This window comes from Marmota monax, unplaced genomic scaffold, assembly GCF_021218885.2.
Source record: "Marmota monax isolate L192 unplaced genomic scaffold, Marmota_monax_Labrador192_F-V1.1 WCK01_AAM20220418_F8-fsc00070, whole genome shotgun sequence".
Taxonomy (NCBI): domain Eukaryota; kingdom Metazoa; phylum Chordata; class Mammalia; order Rodentia; family Sciuridae; genus Marmota; species Marmota monax.
This window is the reverse complement of record NW_026692116.1, coordinates 4060072-4083567: the sequence shown is the minus strand read 5'-3', so window position 1 is coordinate 4083567 and position 23496 is coordinate 4060072. Positions and strand designations below refer to the sequence as shown.

General features: G+C 40.8%; 1 protein-coding gene across 2 annotated transcripts in view; it reads left to right on the top strand.

Annotated features, from left to right (window-relative positions):
- The window catches only part of Bcar3 (BCAR3 adaptor protein, NSP family member), a 114398-nt gene extending 98957 nt beyond the window's left edge, over window positions 1–15441 (top strand). For both annotated transcript variants that reach the window (XM_046461988.2, XM_046461997.2), the window contains 5 exons: window positions 3460–3575; window positions 7658–7829; window positions 10539–10650; window positions 10879–11091; window positions 14844–15441. In XM_046461988.2, coding sequence (XP_046317944.1) covers window positions 3460–3575; window positions 7658–7829; window positions 10539–10650; window positions 10879–11091; window positions 14844–15022 — 792 coding nt within the window. In that variant the 3' untranslated portion in view covers window positions 15023–15441. The remainder of the gene's footprint in view (window positions 1–3459; window positions 3576–7657; window positions 7830–10538; window positions 10651–10878; window positions 11092–14843) is intronic.
- Window positions 15442–23496: the final 8055 nt, after the last annotated feature.

Genomic DNA, 23496 nt, shown 5'->3' with positions numbered 1-23496 from the left:
TCTGAATTCCCCTTGGCCACAGTGGCTACAGGGCTCTTTCTCTCCCTAACTATCAGATGGAACATAGGGACCCAGATAATCAGCGTAGACTAATGGAAATAATACAGGTAAAGCCATGGACACCTTGCCTGGCCCACTATGAGCATTGAGTATTTCTTGGTGTTCTGTATTCAGCCTTAATTGACTGCCTATTGTGTGCCAGGCTGGCTCATGGTCTCTGCCCTAGAGGGACCGCACTGCTGTCTGATGGAGGAAGGGTGGGGAAGGACAGTGATAGGGAACTTGGACCACAACCCAGGTGGGAGATGCTCTGCAGGGGAAGGAAGGCACAGAAGCTGTGGTCCTCCTTAAAGTCAGGGTGCTCTGAGTTCAGAAGTCTGAATAATTGGCCAGACAAATGTAGAAAGCATCTTGTGCTTGGTGGGAAGGCACATGTGCAGAAGCTCAGATGTCAAAAGGTATGGGGAGGGGCTGGGGTTGTAGCTCAGCGGTAGAGTGTGCACCTAGCATGCGTAAGGCACTGGGTTCAATCCTCAGGACCACATAAAAATAAAATAAAGGTATTGTGTCCACCTTATAATAAATAAAATAAATAAATAAATAGATAGATATTAAAATTAAAAAAAAAAAATCCATGGAGAGAGAGGTTGGTTTACAGAAGATTCATTTGTGAGTCAAAGAAGGTAGGGATGGGTTAGGACAGGGAGGACCCTGGGGTCAGTGTTTCTAAGTCTCTACTTCTGGATTCTGCCTTTAAAGCACTTTATCACTGAGTGAGGGAGACAGACTCATGAGTGCATAGGTATGGATCTGAGCCCTCTGTGCTGCTTGGAGGCAGCAGAGCCAGCAAGCAAAGCCTGGCAATTTCATTGCACCTGGGAAGAGGGCCAGGCCAGGCATCCATAAAGGCTGCCCTGGGTCATGCAGCAGCCTCCAAGGCAGTGGCACGAGGAAGAAAAGGCAGAGTCCAGAGATTTAACAGAGCTGGGAGAGCCCAGACTTGGAGGACAGAGGGCGGCTGGAATACCTGTCTAGGATGCATATGCCACCCTGCCCTGCTGGGTCCAGCCCACAGTCCTCGCTCTGCAAGTGCTCCTCCTTCCTCCGCATCTGTGAGCCACACAGCTTTGGGCACCTCCTCGGGAGGCTGAGGCAGGAAGATCACAAGTTCAAAGCCAGCCTCAGCAATTTAGCAAGGCACGAAGCAACTTGGTGAGAATTTTTTTTTTTTTTTAAGCACTGAAAATTGAATCCAAGGATGCATTACTACTGAGCTACATTCTCAACTCTTTTTATTTTTTATTTGAAGGCAGGGTCTACCTAAGTTGCTGAGACTGGCATTGAACTTGGAATCCTCCTGTCTCAGCCTCCCGAGTCACTGGGATTACAGGCATGTACCACAACACCTGGCAAGACACTATCTTTAAAAATAGGAAGAGGAGCTGGGGTTGTGGCTCAGTGGTAGAGTGCTTACCTAGCATGTGTGAGGTACTGGGTTAGATTCTCAGCGCCACATATAAATAAATGAACAAAATAAAGGCCCATCAACTTCTAAAAAAATATTTTAAAAAAACATAGGAAGGGCTGGGGAAGCTCAGTGGTAAGGCACCTCTGTATCCAATCCCCAGAATCGCCCTCTCACCCCCAAAACAGAATTTTATTGTACTGTAGCTTAGCCTAGAGTGAGCAGGTGTGGCCCCTGGAACCCAGATGACAGACTGTAGGCTTCTCATTCTCAGAAGAGGGATCGCAGAATGCCTGTTAATACTTCCAGAACAGAGCTGAATTAGTGAGGAGGAGCCTTTTAAGGTCTCATTATATAAAGTGTGCATGGAGGGGAGTGTCCCCACAGAGGTAACAGGGTTTGGAACCTCTAATAGGACTGCTGTCTAAACACGTGAGGAAGTGTGCAGGGCCTGTATTTGAGTTGCCTTGCCAAGGCCAAGGTGCAAATCTCTTTACCAGGATCTGGCCAGAATTCTTCCCACTTCCACGTGGCAAATGATTCATAACTTATGTTTCCAAATAGCTTTTGGGTTTTGTTTTCTGTTTTGTTTTGTTTTGTTTTGTTGTTGTTGTTTTTGGTGCCAGGGATTGAACTCAGCTCAGGTGCCTAACCACTGAGCCACATCCCCAGCCCTATTTTGTATTTTATTTAGGGTCTCACTGAGTTGCTTAGTGCCTTGCCATTGCTGAAGCTGGCTTTGAACTCTCAATCCTACTGCCTCAGCCTCCCAAGCCACTGGATCATAGGCATGCGCCATCATGCTCAGCTCTTTTGGTTTTAAGGTCATTTGAATCCTTTGCAAAGTCCTTGAGAAAAGTGAACTTAGTTAGCAATTGGATTAGACAAGGGAAAACTGAGGCCCAGAGAGTGGAGGTGAGACTGCAGTGTGGATTCTGCATCCTGGTCTGGGTTCCCCACTGGTAGCTGTTCCAGGCTCATCTCCCAGGGCTCACAGTAGTTTCTTTGCTTAACCACAGAAGTTAAGGGTCAGAGTTAATAATATTGGCTAAACTTCCAGATGTTTTTCTGGCTTATGATGAAGACATCTGCACTGCTCATGTTCCTAGGTAATTATGGTCAAGGATAAGTCCACCAAACAGAGGAGAGGGACACACTCTCTGTGTCCAGGCTTGGTTAGACCCATTGGGTCTGCATGTTGTACTATCAGTCCATCAGTGTGCTGCGAGGCCTCGTAGCCCAGTTGGAGACACACCAACTCAGCTGTGACATTTCACTGCAGTGTGTAGTAACTGCAGATGGTCTACTGATGCCTAATTCAGATCAACTGATTACACTAGACTCGAGATGGGTGAGAGCTGATGCGGACAAAGACTTTGTTTAAGGGAAACCTCTCTCCTCTCAGGAGGACGTGTGGGTGTGTTTGAGACTTGGGGTTTCAAATCACTCTACATGTTTTTAATAGCTTCCAGACACACGGTGCATTCACTGCGCCCCGGAGAGATGTAATTAAGGGTAATAGCAGCCAGCCACGGCAGTTAAGTGAGAACATGAATCGCAAAGCCCACAGCAGAGGGGAGCTTGGACAGGATTCTGCTTCTCCACTGCAGGGGATGGTGGACTGCACATACGCAGTCCTGCTGTTGGCAACTGAACGTCGCAGCAGGATCCAGCCTGTGTCAGACAAAAGCCCAGAGAACTAAACCGTTCCCTGGCTGGGAAGGAATATGTACCAAATCTGCAGATTCTACAGACCAATTTGGGTGTTTCCCCAGTCTTTCTCCCCACTTATTAGTTTTATATTTCTGGTATGTGTATTAAAATGCGCAAATACATAAGAACCATATTTTTGGACACTGCTACTTATGAAGAAATGCAACAATGTAAAGTTCATCGCCACTGTCCCAGTTTAGTGTATTTCTTTTCACATGCTAAATATGCGCTGGGACCAGCCCACTTCCTGATCCAGTGAATTTCAGCTTTGCTCCTGACAGGTTGCTAGGATACTTGAAGTCTCTGAAGAGATGAAGAGGAACATGGGTGTGAGCTCAGGGCTGGAGCTCATTACCTTGCCTCACGGACACCAGCTTCGCCTGGACATAATTGAAAGGTGAGCAGTGCTGGCCTCTGCGTCTTCCACCTTCCAACTCCTTGCAGGTGTCAAAGCAGCCGGTTTCAGTGGGAGAGAGGAGCCCCACCAGTCCAGCCATGTCATGTCACCTGGCCCCGGGGTGACTCTTTTCAGAAGCCTGGAGATGCACAATGAGACAGTGCAGCACAGGTCAGGAAAAAGAGGACCTTCCTGGCCTTGTTCCTAGAGAGGGTGAGTCAAGAGAACAGCCTGTCTGAGGCCACTGGCTGACAGGCAACACAGGTGGGATGCTGCAAGCAGCAGAGATCTCCCTCTCCCTGCCACCTCAAGCCCCCTCAGGTCCTGCACATCTTTGTCTCTTTGGAGTTTAAGGTTCCTTGAGGAATTAGGTGGGAGTTGGTTCTGAACAACTTTGAAGGGTTGACTCCCCTGCAGTGGAGAAGCAGAATCCTGTTGTTGACAACTCTGGGCCTCCAGAGTGTCTGTCCTCTTATGAAAAGCCAGAGCCCTGGGTGCCCATTAAAATGCACATGTGTGAACATGGGATGTTTAGAAGACAGGGATATTTTTAAGAAACAAAGCACAAGATTAGATTTTCATAATACCACAAAAGCTGGGCTTTAGAAAGCTGATGTAGGCAAGACTATCTTGTTATCTTAAGTTTTCTGTTTCTACAACCAGTGCCCCAGGCGCCATGACTGACTGTCCACGGCTTTCCATGATGTCCTGAGTCACAGCACTGTTCCGTTCAACTTTCTATGGTGACAGAAATGCTCTTATCTGCACTGGCCACTAAAATAGCCACTAGCCACATATGACTGTCAGGCACCTGAAACACAGCTGTGTGGCTGAGCAATGAAAATGTTTACTAGTTGTAGTCAGATTGCCACATGTAGCCAGCAGACATCAGCCCCTAGAAAGTTAACCCTACATTTAAGGTAAGCTTCAGGGGCTCCGTAGAGCTGCTTTCAAGCTAATGTGGCTAGTAAAGCTGGTAAGACTGCCAGGCGCAGTGCTGCACGCCTGTAATAGCAGTGACTCCGGAGGCCGAGGCAGGAGGATGGCAAGTTCAAAGCCAACCTCAGCAACAATGAGGTGCCAAGCAAACTCAGTGAGACCCTGTCTCTAAATAAAATACAAAATAGGGCTGGAGATGTGGCCCAGTGGTCTAGTGCCCCTGAGTTCAGTCCCAGGTAACCAACACAAAAAAGCTGGTAAGGCAACCCCAGTGCAGCAGTTGCTTTGGCCTCAGAGCTGTTGCTGAACACCTAGAAAACACCCAGGATACTGGACTGTGAGATCAGAGGTGAGGAAGGGCCCAGGCCATACCTATGGCTTTAGCTTTGGGGACTTCTGAACTGCCCTGCGTTTCCACATCAGGCTTCTAGATTCTAGCTGCCTTCCTGCTCATGCCTGGCTCCCCCCTCTGTTGTTGTTGGGCTCAGCAGTCACTGTCTCATTTCCCCATTTCTCATGTGAAACATTTAGCTTGAAAGTTCCTCCAGGTTCCAGGCTTAATGAATCTGAACCTCCTTTTATGAGTAATTTGAAGTGTGCGGGGACATGCAAGCAGCAGAGCAGCCCAGGATCGGGGTTCTCCTTGACTGTTTTCTCACTTTCATTCTTGGTAGCATTTCTTTTCTTTTCTTTCTTTTTTTTTTCTTTTTTTTTTTTTTTTTTGGTACTTGTAGATGGACAGAATGCCTTTATTTTTATGTGGTGCTGAGGATCAAACCCAGTGCCTCACACATGCTGGACAAGCGCTCTGCCACTGAGCTACAGCCCCAGTCCTTGGTAGCATTTCTTTATTCTCCCAATTGCTTCTTGCCCAAGGCCTGGCTCCTTAGCTTGTTTCCTGTTCAAGACTGACCTATGGAATCTTTCTACAGAGGTCAGGAGAGGTTCGATTAATTACAGCGTGTCACTAAAGGCCAAGGTCATTGGGGTCCTGAACTGTCAAATGATATTACTCGCCTTTGAAAATCAAATAGAAAACCACCTTTATTTTTTAATTTACTATCTTGCTTATTATGGGCACACTGAACTGGAAATGTCCTTCATGTAATGGTTGACTGCCTCCTGCCACTGATTATTGATGCGGATGCTACAGACTTGCCATCCTGAGTCATTCACCGCCCAGTGGTACCCAAGAAGGGTACCACTGGGATGCAACACCAGGCCTTAAAGGAGAGCCTGAGTTGAGTGCAGTGGCACATGCCTCTCTAAACCCAATGACTTGGAGGAGGCTGAGGCAGGAGGATCTCAAGTTCAAGGCCAGCCTGGGCAACTTAGTGAGACCTTATCTCAAAATAAAAAAGGGCTGGGGATTACTTCTGTAGTAGAGCATTTGTCTAGCTTATGTGAAGCCCTGGAAAAAGAAAAAGAAATTAGGAAAAGAAGATAGATGGGAAAAAGGAAAGAAACAGAGACAGGACACCCAGGGAGAGAAGACATACAAATAAAGATGACGGTGGTAACAAGGACTATTCATTAGGTGCTTGTTATTCTTATACCCACGCAGCCTCTCTCTCCCAACACTTGCTCTCATTTTACATCTGAAGAAACTGAGGAGCCAAGCAGTTCAGTACCAGTGTAAAGTCATGTCACAAGTTAGCACCATGCACACTTATGTATAAACACTTGGAGATGCAGGAGGTCATTGCTTATTTAGTGATGCTGGACATTACTGCCCTTTGTTCAAGGAAGGCAAGAGAGAGACCAACACACCCAGGCACACACAGAGCAGGGCATGGAGTTAACACCTTTAGCTGTGAACTTTCAGGATAGCACAGCCTGGGAGTTCTAAAGGCATGTGTATTTTAGTAACCATAGCTATAAAGTGGGGCTTGACCTCCAGCCTGGAAAAAATTTGAGGCAATTCTGGCCCAATGCAATGAACTCCTGGGTTCAGAGAGAAAGAAGGGGGGGGGGGGGTCACAATCTGTGCTCCTTGCCACCCACTGACCCCATTCATATCCATCCCATTGTTATGTAAAGACGACTCTGCTTCCTTCAGAGTCTGAGTTTTGACCCAAGTAGTTCAGGAGGAGAAAAAGGATTGTTAAGGAAAATAAGACTTTTATTTTTTGAGGGTCTGATCTTTTATTTTTTTCTCCCTCTTTTTCTTTTTTTGGTTGAACTCAGGGATGCTTTACCAGTGAGTTATATGCCCACCCCTTTTCATTTTTTATTTTGATACAGGGTCCCATTAAGTTGTTGAGGCTGGCCTTGAATTTGCCATCCTCCTGCCTTAGCCTTTATGGCCCTGTGCCTGGATGGGGTTTGATTTAATAGGCAAATTCCTGCCTCTCAGCTATTCCGTCTATGTCCCCATCTCCATTCACTTCGTGGCCTCTTGACAGGGCTACAGAACACCATTCCTAGCTCCTCTCTCATTTCTTTGCTCTGATACCCATGTCATTTTCAAGCATATCTCATTTTTTTGACCTTTCTGTTCCCCTATCCTGGTGCTCAGTGACGATGGCTCCAGGCTTCCCTGAGGGGAACATTCCCAGTGTATATGCATGTTTTAGGGGGACATGGTGTCTCCTTCAACCTCTCACACACGGTTGCCCCAGGAGGTCTTCATGACCCCCAGTCCATGGTTGAACTTGACCCTGTGTTGGGGCATCTTGCTTGGTTGGTTTCTTTGTTTGGTGATACTAAGAAATTAACCAATTGTACTCTATCACTGAGCTAAATTCCCAGCCCTTCTTATTTTGAGTCAGGGTTTTGCTAAGTTGCTGAGGCTGATCTCGAACTTGCAGTCCTCCTGCCTTAGCCTCTCATGTCGCTGGGATTACAGGTATATGCCACTGTGCTTTGCTGGCATCTTATTTTTGACTGCATCATGCACACAACTTCGATGTGCAATAATAAGAGTTATCCTCATGAACATTCCTTGTCCTCTGTGGCCTTGACAGTGGCACAGCTTGTCTGCTGGGGTATGGTCTCTGTTGAGTTCAGTTCTCTGACCTGCCAACATATATCCCAGCAATGACAGCAAATGGCACAAAGTCAGTCCTATTCCTGGCCAATTTGGTGTAGTTTTCTTCTAGTCCTATTCCTGACCAGAGCCTGACCACTGATCTCCCCTTCAGACACAACACGATGGCCATCGGCATTGCAGTGGACATTCTGGGCTGCACAGGCACTTTGGAGGACCGCACAGCCACTCTCAACAGGATCATCCAGGTGGCAGTGGAACTGAAAGATGCCATGGGAGACCTCTATTCTTTCTCAGCCATCATGAAAGCCCTGGAAATGCCACAGGTGAATTTCCGCTTGCTTTGTGTGGCCTCTCAGGCATGTGTGTATTTAATGTTTTGGAAAGAGGTCTGCATTCCTATGCTTGGCAAGTCACAGACTATTTCAGTCAGTCTCAAAAGATAAACTGAATCTTAGTGAAAGCTGTTTTGATTAGCAGACAACCAAGAGCAGTGTCCTAAGTATTCCAGCTGTTTATAAAAACAGTGGATAGCCAGGCACAGTGGTGCATGTCTGTCATCCCAGCTACTTGGGAGGTTGGGGAAGGAAGATCCAAGTTTGAGACCAGCCTGAGCAAGTTAATGAGAGCCTGTCTCAAAATAAATATATTTTTAAAAGGACTGAAGATGTGGACATGGGATGTAACCCAGTGGTAGAGTACTTCTTAGCATGCATGAGGCTCTGGACCCAATCCCCAGTATCAAAAAAATAAAACAGTGCATAATTATTGCCAGTCCACACTTTGATGTACAATAACAAGAGTTATCCTCACAAACACTCCTTGTTCCTGGAGAACCATTGGAAGAAACATTTGGCTGAAGTGTGTTGTATAACACTCGTCTGGCTCAGGAGGTTTGTGGCCAGTTTGGGGTAATGACTGGGAAACCAAGGCTTTTGAGGAGCCTCTATCAGAGAATTCCTGGAGTGGTTTGTCTCAAAGTATTGTCCTCAGACTCTCCTGTTAAAAATTCAGATTTCTGGCTCACTTGCTATATAAATCAGAACCGCTAAAATTGGGTATTTGAATTTATCTGCCTTGACAGAGATTTTTGGGATGAGTATCAAACATGGAAACCTGTATTTGAAAGCAAACAGGCCCTCTTAAAGGAAGGCCTCCTTCCCTTTTCTATTCTTTCAAGCCCTAGATGCCTGTAGGACTCTGAGATTAAGGTCCTACAAGCCAAATCTGTAGCTAGTAACACCGTAACTGGTCTGTTAGCTTGGCTGTTTCATAGTCAGATTGTCTCTGAAATCCTGCCAGGTGCTCACTGAAAATCCATCAGTGCCACTGAGGGAAACAGCTAGTCACATGTCTTGCAAGTCAGTGTGGTAGGATAATAATTTCCTTAAATAAAGCAAAGTCACCTTAAAAGCAGGAAGCGGAACAACTTAACACCTTCTTCAGAAATTTTGGGGGAATCAATTACAATATTTCAAGAGCTTTAAATAATTCAGGTGCACTGGAATTTTTTAGGATCCATATTTGAAATATGTAACAGAAATTCTGCCATATTTCCATTCTTATTTCTACTATGACAATGGGTTATAATTTTTTGTTCAGGTATTTAAATTTGTATCACATTTATTTTCCCTTATCCAAAACTACCTGTAATTTGACAGCTGAGCCAAAAGGCTGCACTGTGTGTGTAAAGCTCTGCCCTCCAGCCACAGCTTCCTGAGAGCGTGGTAAAGGGGATGTTTTGTGGGATCACACGGTTGCTGTCCATGACATCAAACTCAGAAGCTAGAAGTTTATCCTAAACTACCCCATGCTTTTGGAGGTATTCTGTCCCCTCCAGTAGTGTCAGTGAGGGTCACAGTTTTCCAGAGTATTTAGGGGTTGGGGCGAGCCAGGGGACTGCTGGGGGTGGGAAGTGGCCCACCAGGGAAAATCCACAGGGAGTCACATTCACATCATCATCCTGATCTGCCCTTCTGCCACATCTGGGAGGGGCCCTTAAGAAAAGGGTAGCATGGAATATGGCAGAGGAAGACCAGTGACAATGTCGACCTTCCTCTTGGAATATAGGGGCGCTCTGTGAGACTAAGATGAATCTCAGCTATGCCAATGACCGGTTGAGAAACCAGGGCGAGTTACCTAATCTAGACTTTTGCTGATCTGTAAAATGAGGTCAAAATACCTGCCTCACAGGCATTGCAAAGATTAACTGAAATTCTTCAAATACTTCACATAGTGTTGGCTCTTATTCCTAAATACTAGTGCCCTTTCTTATTATGCAGAAAACTGAAGACACTTAGATCTGTTGGTTTTGTGGTATGAGTGGGGAATCATTTATCTTAGGACAGTTCAGTCAGTAGCATATGCTGATGTTGACTATATTGGCCAAAAGAAATAAGGAGGAATGAGCATTGGCATCACCCGGTCTGAGCAGTCTTCTGTGTGCCTCAGACATTACGAACAAACAACTTTAAAGTGCTTTGCCTCTCATTCCCACACCCTTACATCAGTACAACTCCATGGTAGACATGTGTAGTAATACCTACCCACATTTAATACTCGTGCCCTCTGGCCCAGCAGCTCCACTTCTGAAAATTTATCATCCAGATATTTTCACACATGTGAAACCTTTGGAGTAATAGCAAAATGTGTTTAACACTTACCTGAAGGAAACAGAACTCTGGTTTATCCATACAGTGGAACATTCTATAGGAGTTTGACAAGATAAGGCTGTTTGTTCTTTATGTACTTATATGGAATGATTTCCAAGGAAGGAAAATGCCTATAGTGTGATATTTCTTTTTAAAAGGTGTAGATGCAGGCACACATAAATCAAGCAGTTGGAGAGAGCTCTCAGGGAAGGCCCACTAGAGCTTGGAATAGGGGGTGGTGAGAAGTTACTTTTTCTCCACACTTTCCTTTCAATTGCTTTTAATAGTTTTACCAGGTGCATTTATCACCGATTGCAAAATTTAAGCAGAATGGTAATTTTCTTAAAGGAGCCTTTTTCAAAACAACTACTTTCTTTTTTCTAGATCACAAGGTTAGAAAAAACATGGACTGCCCTGAGGCACCAGTACACCCAAACCGCCATCCTCTACGAGAAGCAGCTGAAGCCCTTCAGCAAGATCCTGCACGAGGGCAGAGGTGAGCCGGGAGGGCAGGGCCAGCAGCAGTGGTTGCACCATTCATGTCCATGTATGGTCGAGCATATCATGAGGCCTCTGTTGTCTACAGGACTGTCGCTGGCTCAAGGCGCTTACCAGGTGACAGCCTCGCTTATCTGCATTGCTATAACCAGACACAGGCTACCAGGCACCTCAATCTGATAACTTCCAACAAATGACGTAGAAAACTGTATTCCTTATTCTTCAGAATCCACGTGTGTCCCCCCCAACAATGTGTCAGTCCCACTGCTGATGCCCCTTGTGACTTTAATGGAGCGCCAGGCTGTCACTTTTGAAGGAACTGACATGTGGGAGAAAAATGACCAAAGCTGTGAAATTATGCTAAATCACTTGGCAACAGCACGCTTCATGGCCAAGACTGTGGACAGCTACCGGATGAATGCGGAGAGGATCCTGGCAGGTAGGAGCTGTTTTTTTGTTAAGTCACTCTGTGTAGCAATTGCAATGAAGGAATGAAAGAACAGAGATGCCCTCAATCAGGAAAAAAGACCAAGGAGGAAAGATTAAGGCATGGGAATTCCATTTCCTGTATGATTGATCAGTACTTCCTCTTAATTCCCAATGACTCAAGTGTACCATTTCTCCTTCTGTGTTCTGACAGTGATATAAACAGCATCAAGAAAGGAGGCCCACCACAAGTACCTTTAGTGAGTGGATTGAAGGAGGTGGAGTTTTATCTAGACTTCATTCTTCTACATTCCTTCCCAGTCACACTGCTCTTGAAACTGGAGAGTGTTGGGCAGAGTGTTGTATAAACTGAATTTCTTATAAATACTATGGCAGTAAAAAGCAGCTTTCTTGGTTGGCTTGATAAACATTTATCACAGACAGGATACATGCACAACAATCCAGTTCAATGGGTATCCTCAGTGATCAGAGGCATTAAATGGGTATTTCAGTGCATGGTGGTAAGTGCACTGTGAAAGCATTTTGGAAAAGTAATTTGGACAGAGATGCAGGCAGAGGAAGCATGTTAGGAAAACTTTGAAAAGAAAAAAATACCTCCATGAATTGTTAAAACATAGTCAGAAAACATGCCAATCAGAGGGGGGGACAGAGTTTTGAGAGAGCCTGGGAAAAGTGGGAACCCCACATACTTGGTTTTGGACTAATGTAAACACAGCCAGCTATGCTGAAGGGGAAGTGATAGAGCTTTTCAGGTGGGACTGTGGGCCCATGGGAGGTGTCGTAGTCAGATTTATGTTTTTGAGTGAATCACCCTGGTTTCTGTGTGAAGGAAGGTTGGGAGCCAAACACAGAAAGCTCATGCAGGAACAAAGGCTTTACCAAGGCAGTCATCAGATGAGATGGCTAACATCTCTTCCTTTTATTTGTGTAGCACTGGGGATTGAACCTAGGGCTCCGCATATGCTAGGCAAGCACTCGTCACTGAACTACATCCCCAGCCCTTTCAGATTTTTTATCTTATTTTGAGACACTAAAAAAAAAAAAAAAAAAAAAAAAAAGATAAAGAGACACTATCTTGATAAGTTACCCACACTGGCCTTAAACGTGAGATCTTCCTGCCTTAGCTTCCCAAGTCACTGGAATTACAGGCATGTGATTTTTTAAAACTCTTCAAGGGCCAAGTTTGATCCACAAAATCAAGAATCATGTGGGACAGGGAAGGCCTATTAATTTCACTCTAAAAGAAAGTTGTTGTCTCAGAACCATAATTTGGGACTGAACAGCTTGCACTGTATCTGCTGTAGGTATGAGTAGCACATACCTGTTTCTCTCCCCACCCCGCAAAAAAACCCTCAGTTTGGCAATGTAGGACTCAACAAAAGCACACAGTTCAACAGAAATTAGCCAATAAGTATATTACATGTTATATCAGCCAATATATTTGGATGGGCTTTGAGAAAAGTGTACTTGAAGCTGATCTATAGTATGTTACTTTAAAGGTAGCTGATAAAATTTTTCAGTTGATCCTGTCTCAAGTTCCCATTGCTGGAAGTGAATGTGAACTCAGTAAAGGCAAAGACTGGCTCACCAGCATCCAGCCTAGGCTCAAAGCCTGCTAACTGAATGAATAGAAGTCATTAGTTGGTTATCTAAGGTATCCTGGTATCATCAGGAAGGGCTTCTATGCTCTTTCCACCATCCAGATCCTATGGTCTAGATAGTGGGAGCACATCTAATATTTCTAATAATTCTCTCCCTCTTCTCTTAGAACATAACAAAGAATCAAGAAATAAGCCCACACAAATGGTTGTCAGTTGATTTTTGACAAAGGTGCCATGATAATTCACTGGACAAAGTATGATCTCTAAATAAATGATACTGGAAATACTGAACCTGCACATCCAAAAAAATTTATCTCAATCCTTACCTGATACCATATGCAATCATTAGTCCAAAATGGATCATGGACCCAAAACCTAAGGGCTGAAGTACAAAGCTCCTATAAGAAATTCTTTGTGTCTTTGAATTAGACAAAGATTTCTTAGGACACAAAAAACATGAACCATAATAGGAAACACTGATAAAGCAAAACTTTAAATTTTTGCTTTTCATAACACACAACTAAGTGAAAAGACAAGACACAGACTAGGAGAAAACTACTTTCTAAATGTTTATATCTGATAAATGACATATTTAGTGTCATGAACCGTCCATGAGTTGCATGTGGGTCACCATGCATGGAAGCCTAGTGGATAGAGACATCTGGTGTCTGGGAATGACCAGTGGACATTTTCTCTGGTCAGTTGCCCAGGGACAATATGAATTTCTATCCTCCTCTGCCATGGCCCACACAGCATCTGAGATGGGTGTGACCTGCCAGGATGTCAATCAACCTGATCACTGTAAGACATCACAAGCAAGACTTCGCCCTTAAACCCTTATCCCTGCCTTTGATGTACCCCCTGAAATAAACCACAGGAGCCATCTTTTCTTTATCTAGTTCTAGAACCCATGTGGACTACACCTATCAGGGGTTTTGCCTTTTGTAAATATATTTCTGAATATTTGCGTTTTGTTATTCACTAATTATTTGAGATTTTAAGTTTTAGGGTGGCTTAGATTCTCCTGGGCAGAAGAGCAGCCCCCCAGTGAGACATTGACTATTGACCCCATTAATCTAGAATATAGAAAGAACTCAATTTAAATAAACAATATGTCAGAGAATATATACAAATGAGATTTTCAGTACATAAATCATTAGGGAAATGTAAATTTACCCCACCACACAAGAATGGCTACAATTAAACAGAATGGCAAAACCAAGTTGGAGAAATTAGAAACTTCCTATGTTGCTGATGTGAACAGAAAATGGTAGAACCATTCATGCATGACAGTTTCTTTGAACATACACTCACCATGTAACCCGGTATTCCCACTCCTAGAGAAATGAAAACACACCTCAAATGCACAAGGCCCTTGGTTCAATTCCCAGCAACACACACAAAAAAAAACAAAAACAAAAAAAACCCACACATGCCCACACACAGACTTGTACATAAATGTTGACATTATTCACAGTAGCCCCAAAATGGAAACAATTCAAGTGTCCATCAATTAGTGAATAGATAAGCAAAATCTAATATGTTCACAATTCAACAAGAAGGAATGGATTGATTATATACAACATATGTAATAATTCCATCATCATGCTAAGTGAAAGAAGCCTGACAAAAGTCCATAGTGTATAATTCCATTTATGTCGTTTCTAGAGGAGGCAAAAGAATAACAGAAAGTCAATCAACGGTTGGCTGAGGCCTGGGGAGGGAACAAGGATTGGCTCCAAAAAGGTAGTAGGGAGCTCTCTAGGGTGAGGGAAGTGTTCTAAAACTATGAATTTACTACCATAAACCAAATTGCACAAAATAGATGAATCATGAGATATGTAAATTATACATCTACATAGTTGTTACAAATAAAAATATGATACCCTGAACACTCCTTCCAGCACTATGGCCCACAGTGGCTTGTACATAGATTTCATTGTCATGTTTTAATGAGTTTACTTGTTAATTCTCTGAAGATGGTGGATGAGTACAGCCTACATTTTTCTTTGGGAGCATTTTTTAAAGTTCTGAGAGAAGATGAAGTTCATTTGGTACTATTTAAACAAGCAAAGTTTTCGGTTATTTTTAAAACATTGTTTTTAGGCAGACTAAAGTGACTTATTTCTATTGTTTTGATTAGATTTTCAACCAGATGAAGAAATGACTGAAATCTTGAAGACTGAATTTCAAATGCGATTGCTGTGGGGCAGTAAAGGTGCAGAAGTCAATCAGACAGAGAGATATGAGAAATTCAACCAGATTTTAATAGCCCTCTCACGTAAACTGGAACCACCTCATGTAAAGCAGGCAGAGCTCTGAAAACTCTCCAGAGAGCCTTTAGGGTATTATTTCAAACTTCTCATCTGATGATGTGCAAATCTCAAACACACGCCTTTAGTATCCACAGGATATTAAATGTATAAATTGCACAGAGCACACTTATTTATGAGTTGTTTAAAATTACTACTGATTTTTAAATGAATGATAATTTATTATTAAGGTAACTATTGCTAACATTGATCAACAAATTTAAGAGAAGACTTAGCTATGTTGGCTGGTTGATTTCTATTATCACAGCATTTGACCATTTTAGTTTGAATTCCATGTCACATAAGTGTAAATAGAAGTGTTTAAAAGAAAAGCCTGAAACATTTCAGAGGTATCAGTTGTATGATATTCTTCAACTAAATGTGAAAAATGTAAATAGTCATGAATGAAAATATATCTTTTTTGTGAAATCGTTGTATATAGTCTCTTCAATATTAAACAACTCATCATAATATGATGAATTCTATCTCCTGACCTCAGAATGCACTTTGCCGCCTAGCCACTATATCCCAATAGTGAATAAGAATTAACAAAAATGGCATGAAAAACTTAAGGTTTCTGTTTTAGGAGACAGAAGAGTAGTGATACAAGAAGTAAGTACTGGCTCCAAAAGACCGAGGTTCAAACTTGAGCTCTGGTGCTTGCTAGTGGACTTTGGCAAACCTATATGTGAAAGGCAAAAGAGTAACACTTTCAGAATGTCATATTTTTCTTTGAATCAACTAATAATTCGTTAAAGTAACATATGAACTGCTATTTCCTCTAGCTAATAAGTACAAGTTTCCTAGCTTTCTTTTTTTTGTGGTACTGGGGATTGAACCCAGGGCTTTGTGTATGTGAGGCAAGCACTCTACCAACTGAGCTATATCCCCAGCCCCAAGTTTCCTAGCTTTCTGACTCCCAAAGGGGATATTTTCTAGTTTGTCAGTATCCTCTCATTTTTTTTCCCATTGTAAAAAACTCAGAACACAATATTTTAAAATATTCTGTCATTCTGCCACTGTCAAACATTGTTTTATTCCTTGTAAATAATACTGGGGCTATACTAACTTTTGTCCATCTTTTCACAAGCTGTGAAAACTACTATATTAAATAGCCTTTGAAAACATGATTTGTTGGTTACAGATATTATACTCTATCTAGAACCAAGCATGAGACCCTCATTGTAATCTGTTTAATGCAGTGGGAATATTAATTTCAAACCTTGTACTATTTTCCTTAATGTGGCCTACAATCATAAAGCCCCCTTCCCCACATTTTAAAAAATACCATCACACTTTTTTATTTACTGGGGTAAAAAAAAAAAACTAAGTACATTTCTTTTGGCAATATGGTGGTTCAGATGCTATTAGCCCTCGAACTAAAACAAAATGCTGATAATGTTAATAAACATACCTTCTACTATAATGTTGAGCTTGACAGAATAAAAAAGAAATCCCCAAAGAACATGCCTTCCCTCCCTGACTCACCCTGAAAAGGTACAGTAAATCTGTCAGAGAACCTAAAAACCTAGGTAGACCTAGAGGCATGTCAGTTCAACAAATGGGAGACTGTTTGGGAAAGCTGAATGTGAAAAGCCCCCAAGTCAACAGAAATCCTGACAGTTCCTATTAATGGGATGAGGAAAAAAAAATCCATCTACCAACAAAGGAAGGTCACCAGGAATAAGGGTTCTCCAGAGAGACAGAACCAATGATAGTTAACATGAACATAGCTATGAAACAGAGGAATTAGCTTACACAACTGTTGGGACTGAGAAGTCCCATGGCAACCACTTTCAGAAACACCCTTAGAGATACATTCAGAAATAGTGCTTTATCAATTCTCTAGGTATCCCTTAATGCAGTCAAACTGACACCTAAAATTAAACATTGCACAATCAAACATGCTTGTCTTCATGTATGGCCATAACTCCAAGAAAGAAATAATTATAATAGTCTTCAGTAAGAGATTACAACCACAAGTCTGTCCTCATACAGATCTGGAGTAAAATTTACAAAAATTAAAACCAAACTGAAATTGATTTATAGTGGTTCCCAGATGGGAGTGTTACTACGTTATTTATATATAAACATATGTGTATATATATTTATATTCTACCAGATATAAAAACTCACTATTAAGCTACAGTTCAAATTAAGAAACTGTCATTAGAAAAACATGTGATGACAAAGTGATCCTGCTGATTGGTGGAGAAAAGGATGATTTTCTACAATAAGAAATTCTTAAATGACTGTTTAAACAAATGAAAGGAGGAAAAAAAATGATTCTTTACCTCATAAAACCACAATACAATCTAGACAAATTATAAACCTACATGTGGAAGGAAAAATCATAGCACTTTTAGAATGCAGAATATCTTTTTGAATCAACAATTTCTTAAATTAGAAAAAGCATTAGCTATGAGGGATTAATCAATATGTAAAACAAAGCTTCTTGACTGGGTGTAATGGCGCATACCTGTAATCTCAGCAGCTCAGAAGGCTGAGACAGGAGGATCAATTCAAAGCCAGCCTCAGCAACGGGGAGGTGCTAAGTAACTCAGTGAGATTCTGTCTCTAATAAAATACAAAAATTGGGCCAGGGATGTGGCTCAGTGGATGAGTGTCTCTGAGTTCAATCCCTGGTACCCTATACCCCCACAAAAAACAAAACACTGGAGAAAAAAATAAATAAAACAAAGAGCTTCTATTTACCAATACACCAGAGAAAAACTGGGGGTAAAAAAAGATATTAGCAACACACAAAAGTGACAATTAATATAGTGCACAACCTCCAAAACAAGCCTTTAATATTCCCTGCCTCCTGATAAAACCCTGTGTTGTCCTTTCTCACACTGTACTAGGATCAGTCAGTGTTACCAACAGCATGGGGGCAGAGGTATCGATGTCACACCTGAGATTAGTTATAAAAAGACTGTAGCTTCTATCTTGAGTTTTCATTCTTTTGGATCACTCACATTTGGAAAAACAAGATGCCACACTATGAGCATCCCTATGGAAAGTTCCACATGGTAAGGAACTGAAGCCTTCCATCACTAGCCAGCAAGGAACTGAGGTCTGCCAACAATCATAAGAATAATCTTACAAATGGATTCTTCATTCCCACCAAGCCTTGAGATGAATGCAATCATGTGAGAAACTCTGAGCTAAAAACCATCTAGCTATGTTACACAGTAATAAATATCTAATACAGTTAGTATCCTTACTAATATTAAGAACTCCCATGAAGAGAGGATGACCAAAGGAAAAAAAAAAAAACAAAACAGGCTTTTCAAAGGAAAACAGTAAACATGTAAAGATGCTCAGCATCAAAAACCTGGGAAACAGCCAGATTTTACCCCCAGTTTTTCTCGGGTGTGATGGTGCATGCCTGTAATCGTAGTTTGAGGAAGAGGATTGTGAGTTCAAAGCCATCCTCAGCAACAGCAAGGCACTAAACAACTCAGTGAGACCCTGTCTCTAAATAAAATACAAAATAGGGCTGGGGATGTGGCTCAGTGGTAGAGTGCCCCCGAGTTCAATCCCTGGTAACAAAATTTTAAAAATCAGGGAAATAAAAATTCAAACTACAATGAATTATTTTACATCCTTTCATCTGACAAAAAATTAAAAATCTAACTCTTAAGTACTGTTAACTCTTATACAAAGCTTGTAGGAGCATTAAAAAAAATTGCAATAACCTTGGGAGCTAAATGTGGCATTATTTTTAAAACAGAAAATTAATATACCCCATACATTAGCACTTCAACTTCTATACATAGACTTTAAAGAAATTCCTACATCAGTAAACACATATGTGAATGTGCATAAGCAACATTGTTTATACTAGCAAAATTCAGGAAATAGTCCAAATCTTCATCAATAGTAAGATGAATAAATGTATATTCATATAATGGAAATACTATACATAATAAAATGAACTATGCATAAACATGGCCAATCTTACAATTTTGAGTGAAACAAGTCTCTAGACACAACAAAAATTCAAAATATTTGACAAGTGGGCTGTTAATAAATTAATATGTATATAATACACAAATGTATAAATCAACAAATAGCTTTTTATTAATTATAAAATTTTAAAGTGATAAAAGTAGCCCAAATCATTTGTGAACCACTAATAATTTTCCAATCATTTGTTGAAACAAATGGTTAGTATGATCATGTTTGCTATGGCTGTCATAAGGTAAATGATGCCCCTAGGATTTCATACAGGAAACTTTCAATGACTTCCCCTATGAATTAATAGTCATTAGTTTACTAATGCACTGTCTATTACCTGATGAGAAGGAGCATGCCCCTAATTCCAATCCCACCTTTTCCTCTCATCCAAGAACAAAGTACCTTCTGGGTGCTGACTATATGCCCAGAGCAGTGGCAGGACCTCCCAGCCACAGAAAAAGTGGAGAAAGGAAGAGAGAAAAAGCTGGTCTTAGTGCGTTGAAACTGGGAGCTTGTATTTTTTGCGTCTCATTCCACACCCAGATTGTCTCCCCAATACCAGCCAATCAAGAAATCATCACTGAGGGATCCTCGAGTGCTGACACATACTGTATCAAAGTAACCTAATCATTACCAAAGAACTGCCAGGGAAACCATATTACAAAGCCCACTTGAAAATATACTGAACAATTCACAACAACCTTCTATCCCAGAATACTTCACCAAGAGAAGACTGTGCCCTAAAATAGTCAACACATTAGAAATCCATCCCAAAAGATGCAGAAATCTCAACAAAGGAATATAATGTGAAAAACAAGGCAACATGATACCTCCTAAGGTTCATAATTTGTCAATAACTAACTCCAAAGATACTGAAGTGGGTGAAATATCAGATAACGCAAAAGAATGGCTATCAAAAAGTAATGGGTTGCCAAAAACACAGAAATAACTGAATGAAATACGGAAGTCAGTACAGGATATGAATGAGAAATTCAATAAACAGAGATACTGAAAGAGAATTGAAGAGAAATCTTGGAAGTAAAAGGCACAGTAAATAAAAATTCAGTTTAAAGTCTCTCTAGTAAAGTAGACTATGCAAAAAACAGACTCAAAGTGGCCATCTTTGAATATTCAGACAGTATTAAAGAAACCAAACCATGACCAAAATATACGAGAACTCTGGGACAATATTCAGACCAACCTAAGTATTATTGGAATTGAAGGTTGTTGAGATGCAGGCTAATGGCATGGATAATCTCTTCAGGGAAATAAAAGAAAAATGTCCAAGCCTTGGGAATCAGATGGACATCCAGATATAAGAAGCGTCATTCAGAATCCCAAATAGACAAGATCAAAAAGAATCTGTCCATGACACGTTATAATTAAAATACCTAACATGAAATACAGAAGAAGAGAATTGTATAAGTCTCAAGAGAAAAATGTCAGGCCACTTTTACAGTTAAGTCAATCAAAATTACTTCTGATTTTTCAGAACTCTTAGAAGACATCATTCTAAGCCCTGAAAGGAAATAAGTGTCAGCGAAGATTGCTACATCCGGCAAAGTCATCCTCAGAATAAAAGCAGAAATAAAAACCTTCCATGAAAAGCAGAAACTAAAAGAATTCATAACTACTTGGCTTGCACTACAGAAAACACTTAAAGAAATACTACACACAGTACAAATAATAAGCAACCTCCAGAGCTCACAAATGGATCTCATTTAAAGAGTAGCTGAGCAAATGAGAAACAGAACCAAATTATACATTAGAAATAAATCAAAATGGCAGAAATTAATAAGCATTTCTCTATAACAATAATGAATGCAAATGGCAGAATGGATCAAAAAACAAGACTCAACTGTATACTGTTTAAAAGAGGCTCTTCTTATAAGCAAATACAGCCAAAGGTTGAAAATGAAAATGATATTGCATGGAAAATGGCATGGAAAACCATTTTCCATGCAAAGGAAGCTCCAAAATAAGCAAGTGACTACTCTCATATCCAACAATGCAGGCTTCAAGCCAACATTCATCAGAAGAGACAAAGTCACTTCATACTGGCAAAGGGAACAATCCAACAAGAAGATATAATGATCATTAATATCTATGCCCCAAACATTGGTGCACCTAATTTACATAAAACAGACATTACTCAAATGAATGACTCAGACCCAAATACAATAATACTGGATGATTCTGACACACCTCTCTGACCAATTGGTAAGTCATCCAGACATAAATTCAGCAAAGCTCCTCAGACCTAAACAATAGTATAAATCAAATCAAATCAAATCTAACTGACATCTATAGAAATATTTCATCCAACAACAGCCAAATTCACTTTCTTCTCAGCTGCTCATGAAACTTTTTCCAAAATAGACCATATTTTAGGTCACAAAGCAACTCCTAGAAAGTACCCTCCCCCGCCAAAAAAAAAAAAAAAAAAGATTCCTTGCATCTTACCAGATCACAATGCAATGAAATTAGACATCAACACCAAGAAAAACTACAGAAACTAAAAACAGAAGATTGAACATTACACTCTTGAATGACAAACAGGTGATAGAAGAAATCAGGGGGGAAATTTAAAAATTCTTACAATCACAGCAGAATAGAGTTAGAAATATCAGAATCTCTGGGACATTATGAAAGTAGTGCTAAGAAAATAGTTTACAGCTATGAGTGCCTGTATTTAAAAAAACCAGACTTCAACCAAACAATATAATAGTGCATTTCAAGCCCCTAAAAAATGAAAAACAATTCAAAATCAGTAGAACAAAGAATTTAAGATCAGAGTTAAAATCAATGAAATAGAGAGGGAAGTTGGGCATAGTGGCACACACCTGTAATCTCAGTTGGAAGGTCGGAGATTACAAAAGGATCACAATGTGAGGCCAGCAACTTAGCAAGGCCTTATTCAACTTAGTAAGCCCTGTCCCCCCAAAATAAAAAGGGCTGGGGATGTGGTTCAGTGATAAAGTGCCTCTGGGTTCAATCCCAGGTACTTTAAAAAAAAAATACAAAGGGTCAATAAAGAGTTGATTCTTTAAAAAGATAAATGATTGATAAACCTTTAGCCAAATGCACCAAAAGAAAAAGACCCAAATTAATAAAATTAGAGATAAAAAAGGAGAAATCACCAGTCATCAGAGAACTACAGAAGATTATTAGGAACTATTTGGAAAACTTATATTCCAATAAACTGGAAAATCTAGAAGAAATGGATACATCTCTAGACACATATGAACTGCCAAAGTTGAATCAAAAGGACATAGGAAACCCTAAACAAACAAATAATACTAAGCAATGAGATGGAAGCGGTAATAAAAACTCTTCCAGGAGCAGAGTTGTGGCTCAGTGGTACAGTGCTTGCCTAGCATGTGTGAGGCACTGGGTTCGATCCCCAGCACCACATTAAAAAAAAAAAAAAAAAAAAGTCTTCCAAAGAAGAAAAGTCTGGGACCAGATGGATTCTCAGCTGAATTCTACCAGACCTTTAAAGAAGAACTAATGCCAATGTTCTTCAAGTTATTCCATGAAATAGAAAGGAGTAGAACACTTCCAAATTCATTTTTTTTGAAACCAATATCACCTTTCAGACAAGAACACATCAAGGAAAGAAAACTACAAACCAATATCCCCAATGAACATAATTGTGAAAATCCTTAGTAAAACATTCACCAACAGGTTAAGAAGATTGTATATCATGACCAAGCTGGTTTCCCTCCTAGGATGCAAGGATGAATCAACATACACAAATCAATAAATGTAATTTACCACATAGAATTAAGGACAAAAATCATAAAGTCTTCAATAGATGCAGAAAAAATCTTCAATAATTTTTAACACCCATTCATAAAAATATGCCAAATGGACAGAATAAACTTACTTCAACATCATAAAGACCATATACCACAAACCCAAAGCCAATATCATAGTGAATGGGGAAAAACGGAAAGCATTCCCTCTAAAATCAGGAACAAGACAAGGATGTATACTCTCAACACTTCTATTTAATACAGCATTTGATTTTTAGCTAGAAAATTAGACAGGAAAAGAAAATTAAAAGGATACAAATAAGAAAGGAAGAGAAAGGCTGACAAATGTGATACTGCCGTCTAGAGACCAGCCTAGAGAAGGAGGACATAGCAATTATGGTGCTGTCATTTGCAGAACTCTCCTCTAGATAGAAAACAGTTCCTCTTCTCACACCTCGAATGCACAAGGTGGGCCACTCTTCACCACACAGCATAAGTTTCTATAGTAAACCATTTTAGCTTTATCTGCAGTGCTCCCATCAGAAATGCTTTTATCATGTATGATTTCCATTTCACTACTTTTCTAAATTACTACTTTTACCAACCAGTATGAAGTATTTTGACATTTAGCATTTGCTATGACAATACATTAGGATGCAATGGCCGAATATCAGCCCTGCTCAACAATCTTTACAGACATTATTCTTACAGAGCTCAAATATAAGGAAAGCTAGTCAGGCTAAGGAAAAAAATAAATCCCCAT